The sequence below is a fragment of the Thalassophryne amazonica genome, chromosome 10 (genome assembly GCF_902500255.1).
Source record: "Thalassophryne amazonica chromosome 10, fThaAma1.1, whole genome shotgun sequence".
Lineage (NCBI taxonomy): Eukaryota > Metazoa > Chordata > Actinopteri > Batrachoidiformes > Batrachoididae > Thalassophryne > Thalassophryne amazonica.
Window position 1 is genome coordinate 26,335,717 of NC_047112.1, and position 22,838 is coordinate 26,358,554.

The 22,838-nt window shown below is 42.0% G+C and overlaps 1 protein-coding gene and 1 long non-coding RNA gene across 2 annotated transcripts in view; one reads left to right on the top strand and one right to left on the bottom strand.

Moving 5' to 3' along the window:
* LOC117518479 overlaps positions 1-9,163 on the top strand; it is a 22,429-nt gene extending 13,266 nt beyond the window's left edge. Inside the window, exons 3-4 of the long non-coding RNA XR_004562997.1 lie at positions 7,468-7,605; positions 9,152-9,163. This is a non-coding gene — a long non-coding RNA (uncharacterized LOC117518479). The remainder of the gene's footprint in view (positions 1-7,467; positions 7,606-9,151) is intronic.
* Positions 3,621-22,552, bottom strand: zgc:77486 (uncharacterized protein LOC405808 homolog). Its single transcript, XM_034179610.1, has 6 exons — positions 22,395-22,552; positions 14,000-14,199; positions 13,556-13,667; positions 11,932-12,059; positions 8,077-8,181; positions 3,621-6,410 (listed from the first exon to the last, which is right to left on the bottom strand). Exons 2-6 carry the CDS (start codon positions 14,157-14,159, stop codon positions 6,262-6,264), a joined length of 654 nt encoding a protein of 217 aa, XP_034035501.1. The 5' UTR covers positions 14,160-14,199; positions 22,395-22,552; the 3' UTR covers positions 3,621-6,261.
* Positions 22,553-22,838: the final 286 nt, after the last annotated feature.

A 22,838-nucleotide genomic window follows, 5' to 3' on the forward strand; every position in this document is an offset into this window, starting at 1 on the left:
ACTGGCAGGGAACTTGAATCACAAGATTTTGGTTTTTAATTACACTTTTCTATCCTGTCAAATACCATCCCTTAATGATTTTCAGTGAAAAAACCTCACCTCAATCAGCTTGTTTGACACAAGGCTGTCTCATGTTTCCATGTGGATCTGATTAATTCAAATATTCCGTTTCCCCTTGTTCCCTGTATACCGTGATCCTAAAGAGCACTCAGAATTCTGTAGTAACTGCAGCAAAATTATCTTTAGGAAGGGTAACGTTCCATACAAACAATAATTTCCAATGGATGAGCACTGACAGAATGTAATGTAACAAGTTTAATTTAGCAGAGTGAACAGCTTCCCATCATACTGTCAAATGGAACCCAATTTAAGCTTGGCGTAATTACTGTGCATGTAAAGCATTTGCGTTGGTTAAAGAACAAAACGTGTACAAAGCACTAAAGCTGTACTGTACCTTGAATACCCATGTAAGTATCTATACTCAACAAAAATATAAACGCAACACTTTTGGTTTTGCTCCCATTTTGTATGAAATGAACTCAAAGATCTAAAACTTTTTCCACATACACAATATCACCATTTCCCTCAAATATTGTTCACAAACCAGTCTAAATCTGTGATAGTGAGCACTTCTCCGTTGCTGAGATAATCCATCCCACCTCACAGGTGTGCCATATCAAGATGCTGATTAGACACCATGATTAGTGCACAGGTGTGCCTTAGACTGCCCACAATAAAAGGCCACTCTGAAAGGTGCAGTTTTATCACACAGCACAATGCCACAGATGTCGCAAGATTTGAGGGACCGTGCAATTGGCATGCTGACAGCAGGAATGTCAACCAGAGCTGTTGCTCATGTATTGAATGTTCATGTCTCTACCATAAGCCGTCTCCAAAGGCGTTTCAGAGAATTTGGCAGTACATCCAACCAGCCTCACAACCGCAGACCACGTGTAACCACACCAGCCCAGGACCTCCACATCCAGCATGTTCACCTCCAAGATCGTCTGAGACCAGCCACTCGGACAGCTGCTGAAACAATCGGTTTGCATAACCAAAGAATTTCTGCACAAACTGTCAGAAACCGTCTCAGGGAAGCTCATCTGCATGCTCGTCGTCCTCATCGGGGTCTCGACCTGACTCCAGTTCGTCGTCGTAACCGACTTGAGTGGGCAAATGCTCACATTCGCTGGCGTCTGGCACGTTGGAGAGGTGTTCTCTTCAACTCTATGCGAAGGAGATGTGTTGCACTGCATGAGGCAAATGGTGGTCACACCAGATACTGACTGGTTCCCCCCCCCAATAAAACAAAACTGCACCTTTCACAGTGGCCTTTTATTGTGGACAGTCTAAGGCACACCTGTGCACTAATCATCGTGTCTAATCAGCATCTTGGTATGGCACACCTGTGAGGTGGGATGGATTATCTCAGCAAAGGAGAAGTGCTCACTATCACAGATTTAGACTGGTTTGTGAACAATATTTGAGGGAAATGGTGATATTGTGTATGTGGAATAAGTTTTAGATTTTTGAGTTCATCTCATACAAAATGGGAGCAAAACCAAAAGTGTTGCGTTTATATTTTTGTTGAGTGTATATAACCGCTACATACACACTGCTAAAATGCATAAATCACCACAAAAGACAAGTGTAATTCAAAATAAACTGTGATTTTATAGTTTTTATACTTACTCTTACACATCATACAATCCTAAATTTTTTAATAAAAAGAAAAACTAAATAAAAAGATATCTGGTGGTGTCTCCGGGGGGGCAGGAGTGCCAAAGGACAAGAACTACAGGCTTGTGAACATTGTAGAAATCATTTGGTGTCCCTCAAGTTTAACTTGAAAGACAGAATAAAATCAAGACATCGTCATTTGTACATGTCTGCAATAACACAAAATTAAACCAGACTCATGAATGGCTGCTTTCTCATTAGCAAGCATGACACTTGTTTGATGCCAGACTATGATAAAGTTGTGCTAAAGACAGGACTAAATACATCAAATCTCAACAAGTGGAAGAAACACGTGTTATGATAATAGCTAGATTATTTCTGTATGGGTGCTGGTGCAAAGGTCTTAACACAAACACAAGGAGAAAAAAAAATATTGTAGATACAGTTGTCCCAACTCGTGTAAAGGTGTCAGGCCCTCCATCCTTGGCCCAAAGAGGCTGTCACTATGAGGACTAAATATACTTTGATAACAACGATATACCCAACTGTATGAACTATGGACGTTTACATTCAAACTGCTCACAATTCTGAAAGTGGAGATGGGATTATATGAGCAGTCAATAGGAAACAGCAAGTGTAAATCAAAAATATCCACACAGTCTACATAGTTGAACAGTCAGAACCAGGGAAGTTTTGTTTTTTCGTAGAAAGGACAATGTTTCAATCTCATCACCCTACATGAAGATGAAAACTGGAAGTTTATATTTATGTTGGGATCTGGAAAGGAAATGTGAACCCAATTTTGATGGGAAAACTTTTACAACGAATCTTCAAATCTATAAAAAGCAGAGAAAACCAAGCTGGCCAGCTCCTCCATTTACAAAGAAACGCTTCAAAAAAGCAAATATTTTACTCTAACATCACATAATAAAGGCCCTGTGAACATTCTACAACATCCTTGTGCTAAAATGTAGAGGCGTATGTGGCTAGATGTGGGTCCCAGGGAATGTCATGTTAATTTTTGGAACTTTTTTTGGTAAATAGGTTAGCTTGCTAGCATTTTGAAAAACCATAGGGGCCAAATGACTGGGATGAAATTTATCCAGCTGCAAAATTTAAAACAGACCAAATCTTCACAGAAAAACATATGAAAATATTCATCTTAATGATTCAGGTATAGTTTGCCCAATCTGTGATGTATGATTCTTGGATTGTAGATTAACAGTCATAGGTCACATTGGGGACCCCCCCCCCCCCAAAAAAAAAAAAAAATCTATAAAGCTCTATTCATAAAACTGAGCTTAAATTGTTTTGCAAAATCAATTCAAAGTGAGAATTTTGACCCCTTACATCCAGTCACGTATGTAACAAGACATTCCAGATAGACCAGCTCAATCTAATTTGTATTTGGTTTAAAAGATAAAAAAAAAATATATACGAGTATATAGTTCAATTATATGAAAATGTGAGCAAGTTTTAGATTTTGACTCCACTGTGACCTTTGGCCTTTCCATTTACAATACAAAAAACCACACAATGCAGTTATTACAAGAGGAATACGTTAGTGTGGTTTTCAACACGATTTGAGCATTTGACCACTAAAGGTAAATCAGGAAAATATAGAACCAACAATTTTGTGATTATTAGCACCCAGTAGAATACATTTATACATAGGAGCTGCCAAAAATTAACATGCATTGCACACAAAAACACGCTGGCCTCTCCACTATTATGAAGAGTCCTCTAACATGTTATCAGGGACTAGGATACCGTTTTATTTAGCAATGCTAATAATGCTATGTAGCCTGCATTTAACAGAACAGCACCAGCTACTGTCAATACTTTGAACACTACATGGGAATATGTGCTAATCTGAGAAAGCGATAAATGGCTATAATTAGTGCCATCTGTAGATTTTTGTCTGTGCATGTATGTGTGGTGGGGGGATAATTATTAAAAGCACTTTCATACAGAGTAATATTCTTCTCCTTAATCCCTCGACTTTATTACTTGGCAAACATCTACATTAAGATTAAGCTATATGAATAGGAGCCATGTGGTATTTACAACTGGGAAATAAAGATGTTGAGTCCTGTTAATGTGGATTTCAGTTCCAGCCATGCATTGTGCTACTGCAGTGTGGCCTTATAAACATCCTAACTTCACTTCAAATTGTGCTCTCAGTTCTAAACAAATATGTTTGACTGCACTCAGGCATGCAAATCTCATCTTCCTAGCAGAAGCAGTCTTCATAGTAAGTACTTATCTGAATTCTCAGAATATTGTAAAAGCACAGCACGCAACACTGTAGCATTGCAATAATCTTTACAACTGATTGTAAAAGGTGTGTCACAATGTGGAGGAACTGTGACCCGGTTCAGTTTTCATTCAGCATGTCAATGGTCTGCTGGTGGTTAGAGAAACATGGAGCTTCAACCAGAATACAAAAGGGCACTCAAAGGGAACACGCCCCTGGTGTACTTTTACCAACAGGACACTTTTCCAGTATATCCTGCTATACCCATCAAATATAAACTGCAAATGACCCAGATGCTGAACAAAACGGAGCAGGTCTCACACATTATTTCGTGCTGTCCACTTGATGCGTAATTGTGCTTCATTTCCGAATCTGAACTGACACTTACTGCACAATCTTTGTAACGGTTTAACTGGACTCTACGCAATCATGTCAGGTTTTGTGTATTTCATCTTTATAATGGTTATATCATTAAGATGGATTTACTTAAATATATCTGAAAAGGTTAAATGCAAATCATAATGACCTGCTGACACATGCTGCCAATCCTCCAGCACAGAACAACCACACGATAAAAAATAAATAGAAAGCAATCACACAATTCAAGCTAACTACAATATATTAATATAGATCTTCTGATGTCATACGCTCATTAAAATTCAATCACTCAGCTACAGTCAGGTTCATAAATTTGGACAGCGACAGACTTTCAACTTTCGTTTGAAGGTATTTATATCTAAAACATGGTGAATGGTGTAAGAGTTACAAAACTTTGTGTATGTGTTCCCATATTTTCCTGAGAGACCAAAGGTAATTGGACAACTCACAGGTAACACCATCAAGAACAACCTCCAGGAGGCCAGTGTACCCACGTCAACATCAACAATTCAGCAATCAGTTTGGTGAAAACAACACAACATGAGCATGTGCAGTTCTACAACTACATCCTCTAGCCAGATTTCACAGTTCTAAATGGAGCAGAACGCCAGAAGAGCACAGCAAAGAGAAGGAAACCCTGATTATTTAAAATGGAACACCTCAGCTATGAAGAATATTTGAGGTAGTGTTATGGTGTAGGCATGTGCACTGCTAAACTAACTGGCTCTCTGTGACTGCTGGTAAAAGCAGCAGGATGAAGTTGGCAAAGGGCTCCATTATCTGTTCTTGTTCAAATAACATCTCCATAATTCAATGGACAGTTGTTCACAGTGCAGGTGGATAATGACCCAAATGTTTAAGGCAACGAAATGGAATGTTCTGCAGTGACCAAGTCGAGCGTGACCCGAATTCAACTGGACCTGAATTTCACTTGAAGGCAAAACTCAAGACAAAACACATCAAGAACAAGCAAAACCTGAAGACAGCTGCAGTGGAACCACGGTAGAGCATCAACACAGAATCCACCCAATGTCTGGAGACATCTATGGGTTTCAGAGTTCAGGTCACCACCAACTGCACACGCCCAATTATTTAATTAAAAAAAAAAAAATACATGCATGATCGTGTCTATCTGATCAATTACGCTTGGTCCCTAAAAAAAAAAAAAAAAAAAAAAAAAAAAACACAAATATCCTCAAACTAAAGCTGACAGTCTGCACTTTGACACGTTCGTTACTTTCATATCCAATACACTGTGGTGAAGCGCGAAAACGCGTAAGTGTCAATTTCCAAATATTTATTGACCTAACTGTATACAGAGTCAGGATAACAGGAAAGGGGAAAAATAAAAAAGGCCAATTTGATAAGAACTTGACATCATCTTTAGTCTGGAGGATAATTCATATTCCTAAGCCCTTAAACATCTTCCTGATAGTTGAAATTTCCCCAGACAGGTTTCGTGGGTTTGTTCCTCAACTTTTATTTTACAGAGCCTTCTAAATTGACCTGCATGTCCTCATCTACACTATGACACTTCTTTCACAGTTTACTCCTGTCTTATTTCAACTAACTGGGATGGTATAAAAACAAAACTCCACAATTCCCCAAGTTGAGAAACAAAAAGGAGTAAAAATCAAATGCCTTCCCTCCCCGACAGCAACATTTATGTCCACCTGCCCCTACTGCTCTCCAATACTCTCAAGCAATGCACACACACACACACTTTCATACAAACACACAGTCAACTTCAGGCTCAACCAGTCACTTGTGGAGAGAGCGGGAGATGCTAGTAAGGGCAGCACCTGGACTGGGGGCTGTGACCACCCCACCCCATAAAACCCATCTTTGATTACCATGAACAAATGAAGCCATGATACCAGACGTGTTCATCCACATTGCCATTGTCCAAATTCACAAAGTCAGCAAGACTTTTATGCACTTTGTCCTCATAACTTCTGAATTTTCTCAGCCATCACAACGGGGTTCTCCTTACGAATACGGGCCGCTGCTGCACTCCGGTAATCATAAGGACAATTGTGTTTGTCAGAATAACGGTGAATGGCACAGAACAGGTTACCACAGCGGCAGTCGAAACCTTGAGGAAAGAGATGAAAATATAAAGTTAAAAAAACAAAACAAAAAAAAAACGAGAAATATTAAATGTAATCCAACCTGAGCCCAAAAGACCATGTGTAAGATTTGTTTTTTAACCCCCTCTATAGCTGTACTTGTATTTAAATGGATCCTGGACCGTACATATGGTAGGCTTGGGCCTACAGCAATTTTTTTTTTTTAAATAAATTCTTTGGGTTTTTTTGGGAGGGGCAGGGGGATTCAGTACTCCAGAAGAGGCAGGTATTTAAGGAAGTAGTGATGTGAAATGCAACATCCACATGTAATATGCTGCTCCCTGCAACACGGTGCTTCACTGTTAAAGCCTGGTTCACACAGCAAGATTTTAAAATTATCTGTAGGTTTCCAAAACCTGAGAGACCACACATGTTGAGTTAAAACATCATAAATCTAACAGTTTTGGTCGTACAGTGTCTGGTGTGCAGCCACACGGTAAAGACAACATATCACACACACGAACAGGTTTCACATACGAACATTCCGAGGTCAGACGGAAAATCTCGCAAAATCTCTCAAGATTAAACGTGACTTCAGAGTAAAGAAACTGAGATAGTTAGTGGACCATTTACAACAGAAGTAAAAAAAAAAAAAAAAGATACAAAAAGAAAAGGCGTTCTTTAAAGGAGTGGAGAGACAGCACAGCCACCGGACTTTCATCAGGTAAGCCATAACAGCCGTTTTGAAGTAAGATTTTGTTCTGTGCGTCCGTCACCTCGCTTTCGGATTGGCTGCACGTCACATTCAGCAGGCTACGTGCTCGTTTGTGGTCATAGGACACCACACACTGCGATATCAGGCCAAGACAATCCAACATGCTGAATATCCCCAATTTGCGATTGGAGCACTCCTGACGTCCTTCCGAGCAGATCAGAGCGCTCTTAACACACCTCGCATGGCAGGAAAATCTGATGATTATCTTTAGCGTCATCGCGATTGTCGGGGCGTCCTTAAGATTGTCGGAAGGGGAAGATCGGGTCTGATATCGGCCTAATTATGTTGCCATGTGAACCAGGAATAAGACACAACCAGGCTCTAAGGACTGGGAGTGGAATTATGGATATGTACAGTTTTAAAAGTATTTGATGTCAGGACCTTTGAAATAAGACTATATTACACGATCTCAGAAGTAACAACAGTTTACCATACAAAAAAATCCAGTAAAAGTAATCATCTGAGAATGGCTTTTCTTTTTTTTCTGCACAAGCATGTAAGGGAACTGCTAAAAAAAAGAAATAGTGCAAACAATTCAATGACTTTAAATAGAAATGGAGGGAAATGCTACACAATATTCCAGATTAAAAACTGAAAGCAACTTCAATTCTTCAGGTGTAGATTTTTAAATGATCAGACAGTAAAATGCCTCCATTTGCTAAATTTTCTTCAAGTATCCCACCTTTCCAGATTCATATTAAAAGCAGAAAAGCATACTGACAGTGTGCATTCAAAAACACAGACATTTCCTTGAGGACATCATTTACTTCATTGACACGGCTGATATGTTGGTGTGGTGCTATTTGATTCAGATTTACAAAATGGGCCTTCTAACAGTAATGTGAATCAATCACAGATTGCCGAGTCCTATCACCAGCAGTCACTGTCTCTGTGCGACCCATTCTTGACTTCCTTACCAGTAAGGCCCACTTTCTTCCGACAGGAAAAGCAGCGGTTCTTTTTCTTGTTTTTATCAGGTGTTTGGTCACCATCAGAAGTTTGTGCTGCATCCCCCACTTGTTCTGGAGCAATAAAACATATATACGTAATCAGCACAAAACAATCCATTACTTGTTGATACTTCTTTTACTGCATTAATAAATAAGTAGTGGCGGCGGTCCTGGCAGACAGCAGATCCAGGCTTTAGAAACTGAAAGATCTGACAAGCTCATTTCAGTCTACATGAACCACACCTGAACCTACCATGCGTGTGATTGTAAAATGTGTTCCCTCCAACAAGCCCAGACAGCATGTGGCAAAACAAACCTACATTTTGTATTAATCTGGTTCATCATAATTGAAAGTTAAATCAACTGATCCTTGTATTTTTAATTTGGGCATGTACAAGATGATACCATTTACTATATTTGAGTTAAGGTGTTAAACTCAGCTGGGGGCGGGGGGTCATTTTATCTATTGACTTTTCCAAAGCCTCTGACTATTTAGCGCCAACAATAACCAAGTATAAACTTTGGAAGGTGTATCACACATGCCGGAGTTGATCAATGTCATTGCAAGATCGGGATTTTTGACCATTTTTATTTACATGCCCTTGCATATAGGTAAGGATATAAGATCGTGGACTTGTGACTTCTTGTCAGTCTTGCAGAAAGTAGACCTAGCCAAACTGCCCACCTTGGCAAGCAGTGACCAGCCTGAGCTTAGGTTTGTGAGCTAAGTAGCTTGAGTATTACTTTTACTTGGACTTTCTACTTCTGTGTTAAATGACAATATCAATATCTTTTGTGAAAGTTTATATTGTGGTAGAGCAGGACATTATGAAACTGGATTGTGAGGGAAATAAATAAATAAATGGCATACTTCTATGTCCAGTGCCCTGTCTGTGTTAAATGCAAGAGGTAAGGTTTGATGGTCTCAGACGAGGCCCACCCTGAGCTATAAAATATTTCAGTTCCTTGACTGGCCACTTGAGGCTGGCTCTAAAAGCGAGCAGGTTTCCATTCAATCATGTTAAAATGCCCAACTTTAGAGCAGCAATAAACATGTTTACAGCCTGGTACAAACAAATGCCCATAATGTTCCGCATGATTAGGAGTGTAGTTGCTTTGAGTGAAGGCACCTGAGCCCACGGTCTCTGCCTTTTATAATATCCGCAGAGTCCATTTGAAGTGGCTGTTAGCTGCTGTGGATGACTGCCTTTGTTGTTTTCAGCAGTTTTATTACAAATACCTGGAATAATAAGGCTTGTTGTGTGGTGAAATGTCCTAACAGATCACATAGGACGCCTCTGCTGCAATATTCTCAGAGTGAAATTCTCATCCTATTTAATATTGAACGCTAACACCATTAGCACCTTTAGCAGCTGTTGGTAGCGTCATCTCTTTAGTCCATGTAATGCATGATTACCAAGAAAATTAGTGTTTCATAACTTTTTATGCCCACACCAAAGTAAACAGTCATGAGAACCACTGCAGAGTCCCCCAAAATATAATTTAATAAACACCCGAACCAAGGTTAGCCTGTTAGCTTAGCTGGTTTGGATTCTGAGATAGGGGTGTGTTCAGACTTCTTTCATCATACAATGGTAGCCACCCATGCGCCACCTCTTTATCCATTAATGAGTAAGTCATGACATAGCTAAAGTCAGTGCTACCAAAATGGCGACGCCTGTATATGGGCTTTATATTGGCTGTTCTGGATCTCTATAGAAAACCTACAGCTGACATCATGCATGGTTTGTCCAGTATATATACAGTCTATGATTAGGTGCCATTAATACATGAAATTGTTAAGGCATATACATATATACAAAACAGCAGTAATATTGTGACCACCTGCCAATACTGTGTAGGTCCTCCTTTTGTCACCAAAACCACCTCACACATCTTGGAATGGACTCCACAAGATCTTTGAAGTTGTGCTGTGGTATTTGGCACCAAGAAATTAGCAGGAGGTCCTTTAAAATTACTGTAAGTGGTGAGGTTGGGCCTTCATGGATTGAACATGATTGTTCAGCACATCCCACATGACCCTGTTTGCCAGTTCAGATTTTTCTTCCTCAGACCACTTTTGATGGATACTGCCCAATACAGACTGGGAACATCACATAAAAGCTGCAGTTTTAAAGACGCCCCATCCCAGGCATCTAGACATCACAATTTGGCCCTTGTCAAAGTCACTCAAATCTTTAGCTACGTGTCCCATTTTTCCTGCTTCAAACATCAACTCTGGGGACAAAAGTTAACTTGCTGGCAAATAAATACCATCCACTGACAGGTGTCATTGTACCAACTAGACATGGGCCGATAACCAGTTTCACAGTACGCTGCGGTATGAAAAAGCCACAGTATCAATATATCGTCCCTATGATATGAGCGGGTTATGAGAATTCTTGACAGGCAGAGCGGAGGCGGCCGCTGCCACCCTTCCCCCTGGCACACACCTCTGTCTCTGTTTACAAACAGGCAGCTAACGTTAGTTAGCTCAGCATCATGGCTGAAGGAGGCGAAGCCTGCACTGAACTTTTCCCTACGTCTAGAAGGACCAAGTTGGCTTTTTCATTTTATTTTCTGTGGAATAGCCCTAGAAACCAAAAACAGTGGCAATAAAGCACTGCAGCTATGGCCTGTGTCGGACTCTGAGCAATTCAAGATACCTGCAAAGGATTACAAGGAAGGAGTAAACTTTATCCCATCTTTGAAACCACTGAAAAGTACAAGCGGTGGGCTTGAGTCATGCTTGTGGTTGACAAAATTTCTCCCATAAACATGTCAAGAAGGACAAACACATCTATTCCAAGCTCTTTGTTGGGAGTTCCGGACCTTATTCCAGCCACGTTTCTCCCTAAGCAAGTAAGTCATGTTTCCCACAGGGCAGATGCTACATGTCTAAAAGAGCGACTATTATTTTGGTATTTTTTTCTAAAGTTATCAGTGGTATAATGCTCGTAGTGGTAGACATCGCATCAATTAGTGCGCCTGAATCACGTGTGCTTCATATGCAAATAGCCATAATGTTGTTAAAGCACATTTTAAAGCTATACATAATACTGTGAAACAGCAGTATTTTTGCCCACGGTTATCATACCATCCAAATCTCATGCCGGCCCATGCCTAGTAGCAACGTCACTCATCTTCAACTGCTTATCCGGGACCGGGTCGCGGGGGCAACAGCTCCAGCAGGGGACCCCAAACTTCCCGGGCCATATTAGCCACCTCTGACTGAGGGATACCGAGGCATTCCCAGACCAGTGTGGAGATATAATCTCTCCACCTAGTCCTGGGTCTCCTCCCAGATGGACGTGCCTGTAACACATCCCTACGGAGGCGCCCAGGAGTCATCCTTACCAGATGCCCGAACCACCTCAGCTGGCTCCTTTCAACGCGAAGGAGCAGTGGCTCTACTCCGAGCTCCTCATGGATGGCCGAGCTTCTCACCTTATCTCTAAGGGAGACACCAGCCACCCTCCTGAGGAAACCCATTTCGGCCGCTTGTATCTGCAATCTAGTTCTTTCAGTCATGACCCAACCCTCATGACCATAGGTGAGAGTAGGAACGAAGATTGACCAGTAGATCGAAACCTTCGCCTTTTGGCTAAGCTCCCTTCTTCCCAACAGTGTGGTAGAGCGAATGCAATACTGTCCATTGTAGCAACATAATCAATGTTATTCATTGTCAGTGATCACAATGTCATGGCTGATCAGTGTAATTAAACAGTCTCATAGATATAAGCAACCCATTTTAATGTCCACCTTCTGGAGAGCAGGGCGAAAGCAGCCAACATGCTCGACATCCATTTTAGAGACATTTACCTGTGTTGCTGGATGTGCCTTCTTCCTCCCCTTCCTCACCTTCTGCTCGGTCAGAGTCTACGGCTCCCGAATCCTGGGAGATGCTCATAGCTGTCATTTGTTGAGTTACTGGACTGGGAGAGCTGGGGCTAAATGCACGAAAACTGACATTTAGATCATTAAAGAACAGCAGCAAACTGAGTCAAAAGACTGAGAACTTTGAGAAGAAGTGTGATTCTTGCATATTTCCCCATTGTGGGAATATGAACAAATCATAACAAAAACATGAGGGGGAAAAAATGGTAAATGCTGGAAGTTCTCTTCAATCCCTTGTATGAGCCAACAATGAACTAATCTGTCAGGACAAGTGGCTCTTGCAGTGAGGCCCATTATGTTCTTTGTAAAAAAAAACAAAAAACACAATGCTAAAATACCCTCTGCCATATGAGCATTGTGTTTGTTATAATGTGCAGTTGTTTATCCGATTTTCTTATGTACAATTTGTACATGTTCAATAAAGCCCCATTATCAATCAAAAATAATATTCACATTTTTATGGCATATGCAGGAGGCTTTGCGTGTGTGTTTACATGAGCTGTTGACAAGAGCGGAAGTTGTGCAAATCAAAGAAAATTTGTAGATCACCTTTTGTGCATTTGCACGCATTTATTGCACATAGTTACATGCGCTAAATTAGACTAGATTAGATAGAACTTGAATGATCCCATGGGAAGACTCCCTGAGGGAAACTGAGATTGTAGCAGCATTATATAGCAGCACACGGGGTAAGAAGCACACAGATTATCAAAAGTAAAAAAAAAAAAAAAGAATTTGCAAACATAAATACACAACATAAATACCAGACGTACTAATCAATACTGGTTTACTGGATGGTTTAAATGTCTTATAAAATCACTTCAGAGGTGTTCTTAGGTTCCAAAAACAGCATTTTCAGTTTTGTAAGTGTTTATTTCTTGCTAGCTTTTACATAATATATGACAAAGAGGTTATATTTACTCACAAACGAAAGAGTTTCGACATAGCTAGCAGCCTGTAACATCACCATGCTAACGTCCGCTAAATGGTTTGTAAATCCTTCCAGAGGAGTTATCAGGTTACAAAAACAGTGTTTTCAGTTTTAGAAGTGCTTATTTCTCTCTAGCTTTTACATAATATGAGAAACATGTATATAAACACACAAAACGAAGCAGTTTTAAAGAGACCAGCAAGTGGCATCATGTTGTAGCTCTACTCTGATTGGCTATCACTCACGTCAGTCAAACACAAAATGGATCAGATTGAAACAGAATGTGACATTTTAACCTCAAAATACATCAAGGTTAGCCATCTCTGAACTTGTTCAAGGTCTATGTTCCAAGATTTTTTCCTGTGAATTTCAGGAGTCTGGCAGTAATAGGACTGGACTTATGCTGAGCACAGTCAGACGGACAGATGGACGGACGAAAAGCCTTTGCAACACCCGATGGCCATATGTGATGGCCTCGGGTAATAAACTCTCAAAAATAACTTAAGTACTCAAACTCATCTTAATTGTAAAGCTGTAACCAGTAAATGTTTGATAATTTTCTTGAGAAGTTATTCATTCCAACCAACTTATTTTCTGCTACATTGTACGCAAACATACCTAAGCGTCTGTTCCTCAGGTGGGGTTTCCACTGCATCTGTAGCAGGCTCTGAGGTCGTGCTTTCCACTGAGACCCCAGCAGAGTCTGGAGAGGCTACCGGCGACATAGCAGCTGTGTAGAAACACACAACAGTTTGACAGAACGCAGCATAAATCCTGCAATTTGGGACCTGAAGACAGATGACTTTTCACCTATTTATATGACACAGGTCATCATGTACCATTTATTGTTTGCCTACCACAATAACAAGAGTTTAGTGATTGGGATGTGACACATGATGTCACTATTATTTAATGCCAAGATATAAGACACTGCAACCTTCTCAGCCACTTTTTGCATTTCTGAGTGGCCATCAAGCCTTAATATTGCAATCATAGAGGCTATTCTTCCATAGTGGCACTTATCACTTAATAGACCCTGCATTCCTCTCTCATCAACCCTACCTTTCTCTTCTGGGGGGCTGGATCTCCCCCCTCCTTGTTGTCGTTGCAGGTGTTCCTTGTAGCAGACTGAGCACATGCCATTGGTGCGGGGGTTACCATAGAAGCCACATCCCATAGTGCAAAGCATTGGCACCTGTGTCTGATTAGTCTCCTGAGCCATGCTCTCACAGAGGGGGCAATGGGGTTGGGACAAAATATTTCTGGTAGGGGGAGAGAAAAGAAAAAGAAAGCCTTGGTCAAAGTGATAACCATTGTATTTGTCATTACATGGTTATTTTTTTTCTAGGCTGGACCTGTCATTGAAAAAAAATGCAATAAAGTTTAAATTCTCGTGCTGAGGGAACTTTTAAGATGATACCTATACTTATATAAATGGTGTAATGAAAAAATAAATAAATGAATAAAAACACGCCTCAGTGTATCTTCTGTGTGAAAACTGAAGAATGCAAAAGAAACACTTGGAAATGAGACAAATTTGTTTGTAGCAACAAAAACATTTACTGTGTGTTTATAAAACTGCTTCTTGCGCCTTATGATTAAGAGGGGTTGCTCAAAAAGCTTCCGGGTACAATTGAGACACACTGTAGTCATCATCAACTAGTTCTTTCTGCCATCAAACATAATGTTAATGTGACGGAGCCTATCATATGCAATGCTTCTTCTTCTGCTTTGTCTTTCGGCTGTTCCCGTTAGGGGTCGCCACAGCAGATCAATCGTTTCCATCTCACCCTGTCCTCTGTATCTTCCTCTGTCACACCAACCACCTGCATGTCCTCTCTCAGCACATCCATGAACCTCCTCTTTGGTCTCCCTCTTCTCCTCCTGCCTGGTGGCTCCATCCTCAGCATCCTTCTCCCTATATACCCTGGGTCCCTCCTCTGCACGTCCAAACCATCTCAATCTCGCCTCTCTGACTGTCTCCAAACCGTCCCACCTGAGCTGTCCCTCTGATATGTTCATTCCTAATCTTGTCCATTCTTGTCACTCCCAAAGAGAATCTCAACATCTTCAGCTCTGCCACCTCCAGCTCTGCCTCCTGTCTTTTTGTTAGTGCCAGTGTCTCTAAACCATACAACATAGCTGGTCTCACTACTGTTTTGGAAACTTTCCCCTTCACTCTTGTTGATATTCTTCGGTCACAAATCACTCCTGCCACCTTTCTCCACCCACTCCACCATGCCAGCACTCTCTTCTTCACCTTTCTACCACATTCTCCATTACTTTGAACAGTTGACCCCAAATATTTAAACTCATCTACTTTCACCACTTCTACTCCTTGTAAATGCACTATTCCACTGGGCTCCCTCTCATTCACACACATGTACTCAGTCTTGCTTCTACTGACTTTCATTCCCCTTCTCTCCAAAGCATATCTCCACTTCTCCAGACTAGACTCAACTTGCTCTCTACTCTCACTACAGATCACAATGTCATCTGCAAACATCATAGTCCATGGGGACTCCTGTCTGATCTCATCTGTCAACCTGTCCATCACCACTGCAAACAAGAAAGGACTCAGAGCTGATCCTTGGTGTAATCCCACCTCCACCTTGAATGAGTCTGTCATTCCGACTGCGCATCTCACCGCTGTCACACTATTCTTGTACATGTCCTGCACTACCCTAACATACTTCTCTGCCACTCCAGACTTCCTCATACAATGCCACAACTCTTCTCTTGGCACCCTATCATAAGCTTTTTCTAAGTCCACAAACACACAATGTAACTCTTTCTGTCCTTCTCTGTACTTTTCCAACAGTATTCTCAGAGCAAACATTGCATCTGTAGTGCTCTTTCTCGGCATGAAACCATATTGCTGCTCACAGATCTTCACCTGTTTTCTAAGCCTAGCTTCTACTACTCTTTCCCATAGCTTCATGCTGTGGCTGATCAGCTTTATGCCTCTGTAGTTACTGCAGCTCTGCACATCACCCTTGTTCTTGAAAATAGGAACCAGCACACTTCGTCTCCACTCCTCAGGCATCCTCTCACTTTCCAAGATTTTATTAAACAACCTGGTTAGAAACTCTACTGCCATCTCTCCTAGACATTTCCATGCCTCCATTGGAATGTCATCTGGACCAACTGCCTTTCCACTCTTCATCCTCTTCATAGCAGCCCTCACTTCTTCCTTGCTAATCTCTTTTACTTCCTGATTTACTCTCACCACATCATCCAGCCTTTTCTCTCGCTCATTTTCTTTATTCATCAACTCTTCAAAATATTCCCTCCACCTTCTCAGCACACACTCCTCACTTGTCAGCACATTACCATGTGCATCTTTTACCACCCTAACCTGCTGCACATCCTTTCCAGCTCTGTCCCTTTGTCTGGCCAATCGGTACAAGTCCTTTTCTCCTTCCTTACTATTCAACTTCTTGTACAGCTCGCAATATGCCTTTTCCTTTGCTTTTGCCACTTCTCTTCTCGCCTTATGCCGCATCTCCTTGTACTCCTGTCTACTTTCTTCATCTCTCCGACTATCCCAAAACTTTTTCACCAACCTTTCTCCTTATGCTTTCCTGGACCTCTTCATTCCACCACCAAGTCTCCTTGTCTTCCTTCCACTGTCCAGATGTCATACCCAGTACTGCCCTAGCTGTCTCCCTCACCACATCTGCAGTACTTTTCCAGTTGTCCAAAATTGCTTCCCCTCCAACTAGTGCTTCTCTCACCTGCTCGCTAAATTTCACACAACAGTCTTCCTCCTTCAGCTTCCACCATCTGATCCTTTGTTGAGCTCTCTCTTCTTCTTCTTTACCTCTAAAGTCATCCTACAAACAACCATCCTATGATGTCTAGTGACACTCTCTCCTGCTACCACCTTACAGTCTGTGATTTCTTTTAGCTTGCATCTCTTATAAAGAATGTAGTCCACCTGTGTGCACCTTCCTCCACTCTTATGTTACCCTGTGCTCCTCCCTTTTCTTAAAGTAGGTATTCACCACAGCCATTTCCATCCTTTTTGCAAAATCAACTACCATCTGTCCTTCCCCATTCCTATCCTTGATACCATATCTACCCATTACTTCCTCATCACCTCTGTTCCCTTCACCAACATGCCCATTGAAGTCTGCTCCTATCACCACTCTTTCATGCTTGGGCACACTCTCCACCACCTCATCTAACACACTCCAGAAATCTTCTTTCTCCTTCATCTCACAACCTACCTGTGGGGCATATGCACTGATGATATTCATCATCACCCCTTCAATTTCCAACTTCACACTCATCACCCTGTCAGACACTCGCTTAACCTCCAACACACTTTTAACATACTCTTCCTTTAAAATGACCCCAACACCATTTCTCTTCCTGTCCTCACCATGGTACAACAACTTGTACCCACGGCCGATGCTCCTGCTCTTACTTCCCTTCCACTTGGTCTCTTGCACACACAATATGTCTACCTTTCTCCTCTCCATCATATCAGCCAGCTCTCTCCCTTTACCAGTCATACTACCAACATTCAAAGTCCCCACTCTCATTTCCACCCTTCTAGTTTTCTTCTTCTCCCGCTGTTCGTGGCAACGTTTTCCTCCTCTTCTTCGTCGTCTTCGCCCAGCAGTAGCCCAATTTCCACCAGCACCCTGTTGGGCAATAGCACCGGTGGCGGACGTTGTTAACCCGGGCCACGACCGATCCGGTATGGGAATTCAATTCTGAGTCTGCATAGTTGAGTTGGGTTGGCTTGTTTTACGCCGGATGCCCTTCCTGACGCAACCCTCATTTATCCGGGCTTGGGATCTGCACTCAGAATGTACTGGCTGCACAACCCATATATGCAATGCAATGCACTGTATCATAGGGCTGGGAAGCTTTCAGTACCTCACGAGTCGATTATGATTCAGAGGGCTATGAGTCAATTATAAAATGATTATCAATGCAAACTGATGCATCTTTTTTTCCTATACAGGATTTCTTTTTCCAAAATGTGTGACCTACTTGTTACTTTTCAAATTTTTTGAATAAACAATAATGAATTTATTTCCAATATACTATTTAACAGCTCAACCACATCTGCACCTGTGTGGCTCTCATTCACTGATTCTATATTTTAAAAACCAAGGGGGCTGTTGCCCCTCCCCATCCCATCTGCTAAAACCACCTGTGTAAGTGTGGCTTGAGACTGACTCATGTTTGTAATACTACCACTCCAGCTTAAAAAATAAATAAATCAGACTCACATCTGCAGCTTCTTCCTGTCTTTATGATCACTTCATTGCGATGCTTGTGCACACTGGCTGTGTTGCACTAACACACTTATGTCAGAATAATTAAAAACAGGACTGCACACACATGCACTCTACCATAATCCCCTGCCCAGTGTACATTAAAATGAAAATACCAGTGGAGACAGTTTTATGTAATTAGCCATGACACTAGACAATCTATTTGGATTCTTTCTCAGCCTTTTCTGAAGCAACAGAATGAGTTTGCTTCCAGCTGAGCCTTTCACATGCTTACAGATGGTGACGATAAAAGCTTAGATTTTCTTTAGTGGTGCAAACAAGCGCCATGTCACATAATTGTTCAGTTTGGTTTTTTTTTTTTTTTATTAAATTTTGAAGTTCAAAACTGCAATCAGATGTAGCCACAGCTTGTCGCTACTCGCTTTTTGTCCTATGATGTGTCGCATATAGTCCAAAACGGGTGGTTCCTCTGTTTCTGTGGTACTCATGCAGGAAGCTGCAGTTTTTACAGAGTGAAGCAGTAACAAAGCTATATGACAAATGTACATACATAAAATGAACAGTACCTGTACAAAAACATGACTTTATGAAAGGAGAAACTCTGGTTTACATAAAGAATGTGAAACGTTCTCATTACTGGTGTCCAGCAGCCACTTTTATTAACATTTAAAAGTCCACTGACATTTGTGAATCGATTCAGAATCACCCATGTCCACATCGCAATGCATCTAAGAATTTATTTTTGTCCCCACCCCAATTATATTGCCATGTAACTCACATAACCTGCACTCATTTAGACAATGGAAAACACCCAAGTAATCTTGTATGCTATTTTGTGTCGAGAAGAAAAAAAAAAAAAAAAAAACAAAAACCAGGAAATGCTGCATGTTCAGAAAACTACAGCTCACTCACTCACTCCATACATATAGGCAGCTGACTGATTTGTGTTTTTATTGGAAGGTGAGGAGTTGAGCTAAAAATATCACTTATCTTCCACCGTTTATCCGGGATTGGATCATGGGGCAACAACTGTGGTAGGGGACCCCAAACTTCCCTTTCTCGAGCCACATTAACCACCTCTGACTGAGGGATACCGAGGCGTTCCCAGGCCAGTGTGGAGATATAATCTCTCCACCTAGTCCTGGGTCTTCCCTGGGGTCTTCTCCCAGATGGGTGTGCCTGGAACACCTTCCTAGGGAGGCGCCCAGGGGGCATCCTTACCAGATGCCCGAACCACCTCAGCTGGCTCCTTTCAACGCAAAGGAGCAGCAGCTCTACTCCGAGCTCCCCAAGCGATAGCTTCTCACCCTATCGCTCAAGGAGACAGCAGCCACACTCCCAAGGAAGCCCGTTGCAGCCGCTTGTACCCGCCATCTAGTTCTTTTGGTCACGACCCAACCCTCGTGACCATAGGTGAGAGTAGGAACAAAGATTAGCCAGTAGATTGAGAGCTTCACCTTTTGGCTCAGCTCCCTTTTCATCACAACAGTATGGCAGAGCAAATGCAGTACGTCCCTGCTGCGCCGATTCTCCGGCCAATCTCATGCTCCATTGTACCCCTTACTCGTGAACAAGACCTCGAGGTACTTGAACTCCTTCACTTGTGACAAGGCCGCATTTCCTACCCGGAGTAGGCAATCCATCAGTTTCCTGCTGAGAACCACGGCCTCAGATTTAGAGGTGGTGATCCTCATCCCAGCCATTTCACACTCAGCTGCGAACCGATCCAGTGAGTGTTGGAGGTCACAGGCCAATGACGCCAACAGGACCACATCATCTGCAAAGAGCAGCGATGAGACCCTGAGCCCACAAAACTGGAAACCCTCCTCCCCCCAACTACACCTTGATATCCTGTCCATGAATATCACAAACAGGATTGGCGACAAGGCGCAGCCCTGGCAGAGGCCAACCCCCACTGGAAACGAGTCCGACTTACTGCCAAGCACCCGACCACACAACTCTCACTTTGTGAGTACAGAGATTTGCCCTGAGAAGGGACCCCCTCACTCCATACTCCTGCAGCACCTCCCACAATATCTCCCGAGGTACTCGATCATACGCCTTTTCCAAGTCCACAAAACACATGTAGACTGGATGGGCATACTCCCACGCCCCTCCAGGATCCTTGTAGGAGTGAAGAGCTGGTCGGTTGCGCCATGACCAGGATGAAACCCGCATTGTTCCTCTTCAATCAGAGGTTCGACTGTCGGCCAAACCCTCCTTTCTGGCACCCTGGAGTAGACTTTACCAGGAAGGCTGAGTAGTGTGATGCCCTGTAAATGGCATACACTCTATGGTCCCCTTTTTAAATATGGGGACCACCACCCCAGTTTGCCACTCCTTAGGCACTGTCCCAGACCTCAACGCAATGTTGAAGAGACGTCTCATTCAACACAGTTCCTCCCCACACAGCGCCTTCACCATTTCTGGCTGGATCTCATCAACCACCAGGGCCTTGAGGTAGTGGAAAGGCCACTACCTCAGTGACTTCCACCAGGGAAATTGATGAAAAGCCTCCATCAGCTTCCAGCTCTGCCCCTACTATAGAGGGCGCTCCGGTCTGATACAGGAGTTCCTCAGTGTACCTTCTAGCGCCGGATCTTCAGTTGAGGTCAACAGAGTTCTATCCTTACTGTAAACAGCTTGGATGGTTCCCCGTTTTCCCCTCCTGAGGTGTCTCACAGTCCACCAGAAGTACCTTGGTGTCAACCAAAAGTCCTTCTCCATGGTTGCTCCGAACTCCTCCCCCACAGCAGAGGCTGCTGCCTTTCATGCCTGTCGGTACCTTTCAACTGCCTCCGGGGTTCTCCGAGATAACATATCCCAGAAGGACTCCTTCTTCAGTCAGCTAAAAATATGATTTATGATTTAACAGGTAGCATGGCATTATTTTATAACTATAGTACCATTGTTCTGATTTCAAATTTTAGTTTCCACGCCCTTTCAACAGAATTTCTTTATGGAGTTACTTTTTAACTCCAGCCTATGAAGCCAAACTGACCCGCCAAGCTGAGGACCTGAAGCCCTGATACAAGAAAAACATTTTGGCATGGCAATAGTCAGCTTTCATACACAGACATTGAGGAAATCCACTGATAACATCATACAATCAAGAACAGGTGCTCATCCACTTCAAATCAATCATTCAAAGCTTTAGCCTATTCCTAAATTTGATGCCAAATCCTGTCAAATCCAGTACATTTAAACCAAAAAATAACAATAATTGATAGCAAACATGAATAATATTGGTTCACATTAACGTCATTTGCATTTTGTGGACAATGGCTGTGGAACTGAGATTAGGCAGTTGAGTTATATTGGCATTTTGTCAATCTAGTTTAAAAAACCTGACAGTGGGAAATGTTTAGTATTTTGATTTTGTATTCATGTCATTTATTTTAAATGATTTCACTCATCAATTTATGCCAGTGTGATTTGGTTTGTGAAGAACTTTGTTTTTGTTATAGTGCTACATAAATAAAACTTATTAAAATAGCCATAATATATTGAGAATTGGCAACGCCATACTCTCTCTCCACACACACACATATATATATATATATATATATATACATACATACATACACACACACACACACACACACACACACACACATTTACTGTATTATTAAAAAGTAATGCATATTGTGGACAATGCATTTTGTATTCTCTTTCCTTCGTCCTGTAACGTGTCTTGTGAGGAGGAAAAAAGTTAAAGAACTTGACACGTCCTCAATATCTAAAAAAACCCACCTCAAATATAAAATCTAACCGAGGACTAATACAACAATAATAGAAACTATTCGAACAACAGCTGAGGGCGCTCAGATTGAGTTTGTCCGCAGAAAACAATAAGCGTCCGACCCTGTCTTCGCTGAAAGCAAACAATTAGCAAACAACCCAGCTGGAGGTTTTGTTCTTTCAGATACTGCATACCAACGCTAAAAACAAGCACAAACCCCGCCTAGCGCCATGTCAAAAATCCAGTATATCAAAACGTGTGGCATTCTTAGCAACAAACTTTAACCAGATACTGTTTTTAAATCGAAAGAAGGCTGGTGTTAGCTGTACAACATTAGCAAACCAGCTACCATAATCGGCTAGCCCAAAGCAAATGCGTTTCCTGACATCTAACATAGCGAGTTTAGAATTAGTTACAAAGACCAGGCAGAGTTTCTCGGCGTCGAGTAAGAAGTGAGTACCTTAATTTGAAGGTGTTGAGCACTGTCAACAACCTTGGGCTTCAGATTTTTTAAAAGTAGCGTCCGCAGATGTACGCGGCCTCCTACCCACTGCTAGCTCCCCACATTCGAAACGACGACCATGACGTCATCCATCCACAGCGTCGATTCACCGTGTTCCACCGCGCACGCGCACTCTGTGCAGGGGAGAGAAATTTCGGGGACTCTCCAAGGACCTGCTGCACTGTACTGGGTCAGCAGGTCAAGTGTGGAGCAATGTGCTGGTGTCACATCCACCTGCCCCATCCTAACCCATTATAAATGAGAGGTTTGGCCTTCACTGGACATGAAACATCATTTACCTGAAGCAAAGGATGAGCTGAAACTGGGGTGGTACAGATAGTACCGATACTGTTATAATTGCAGCTGATGTTGGCATTCTCTTTCCTGTTTGGTTTTTAACAT

Bases quoted from the DNA above. Each gene is read 5' to 3' on its own strand.
- zgc:77486 (XM_034179610.1), bottom strand. From the start codon at position 14,159: ATGGCTCAGGAGACTAATCAGACACAGGTGCCAATGCTTTGCACTATG. The intron at 13,668-13,999 runs GTAGGGTTGATG...GTTTCTACACAG, and splicing joins CAGCCCCCCAGAAGAGAAAG to CTGCTATGTCGCCGGTAGCC. The intron at 8,182-11,931 runs GTAAATGTCTCT...TTATTGCTCCAG, and splicing joins AGGCACATCCAGCAACACAG to AACAAGTGGGGGATGCAGCA.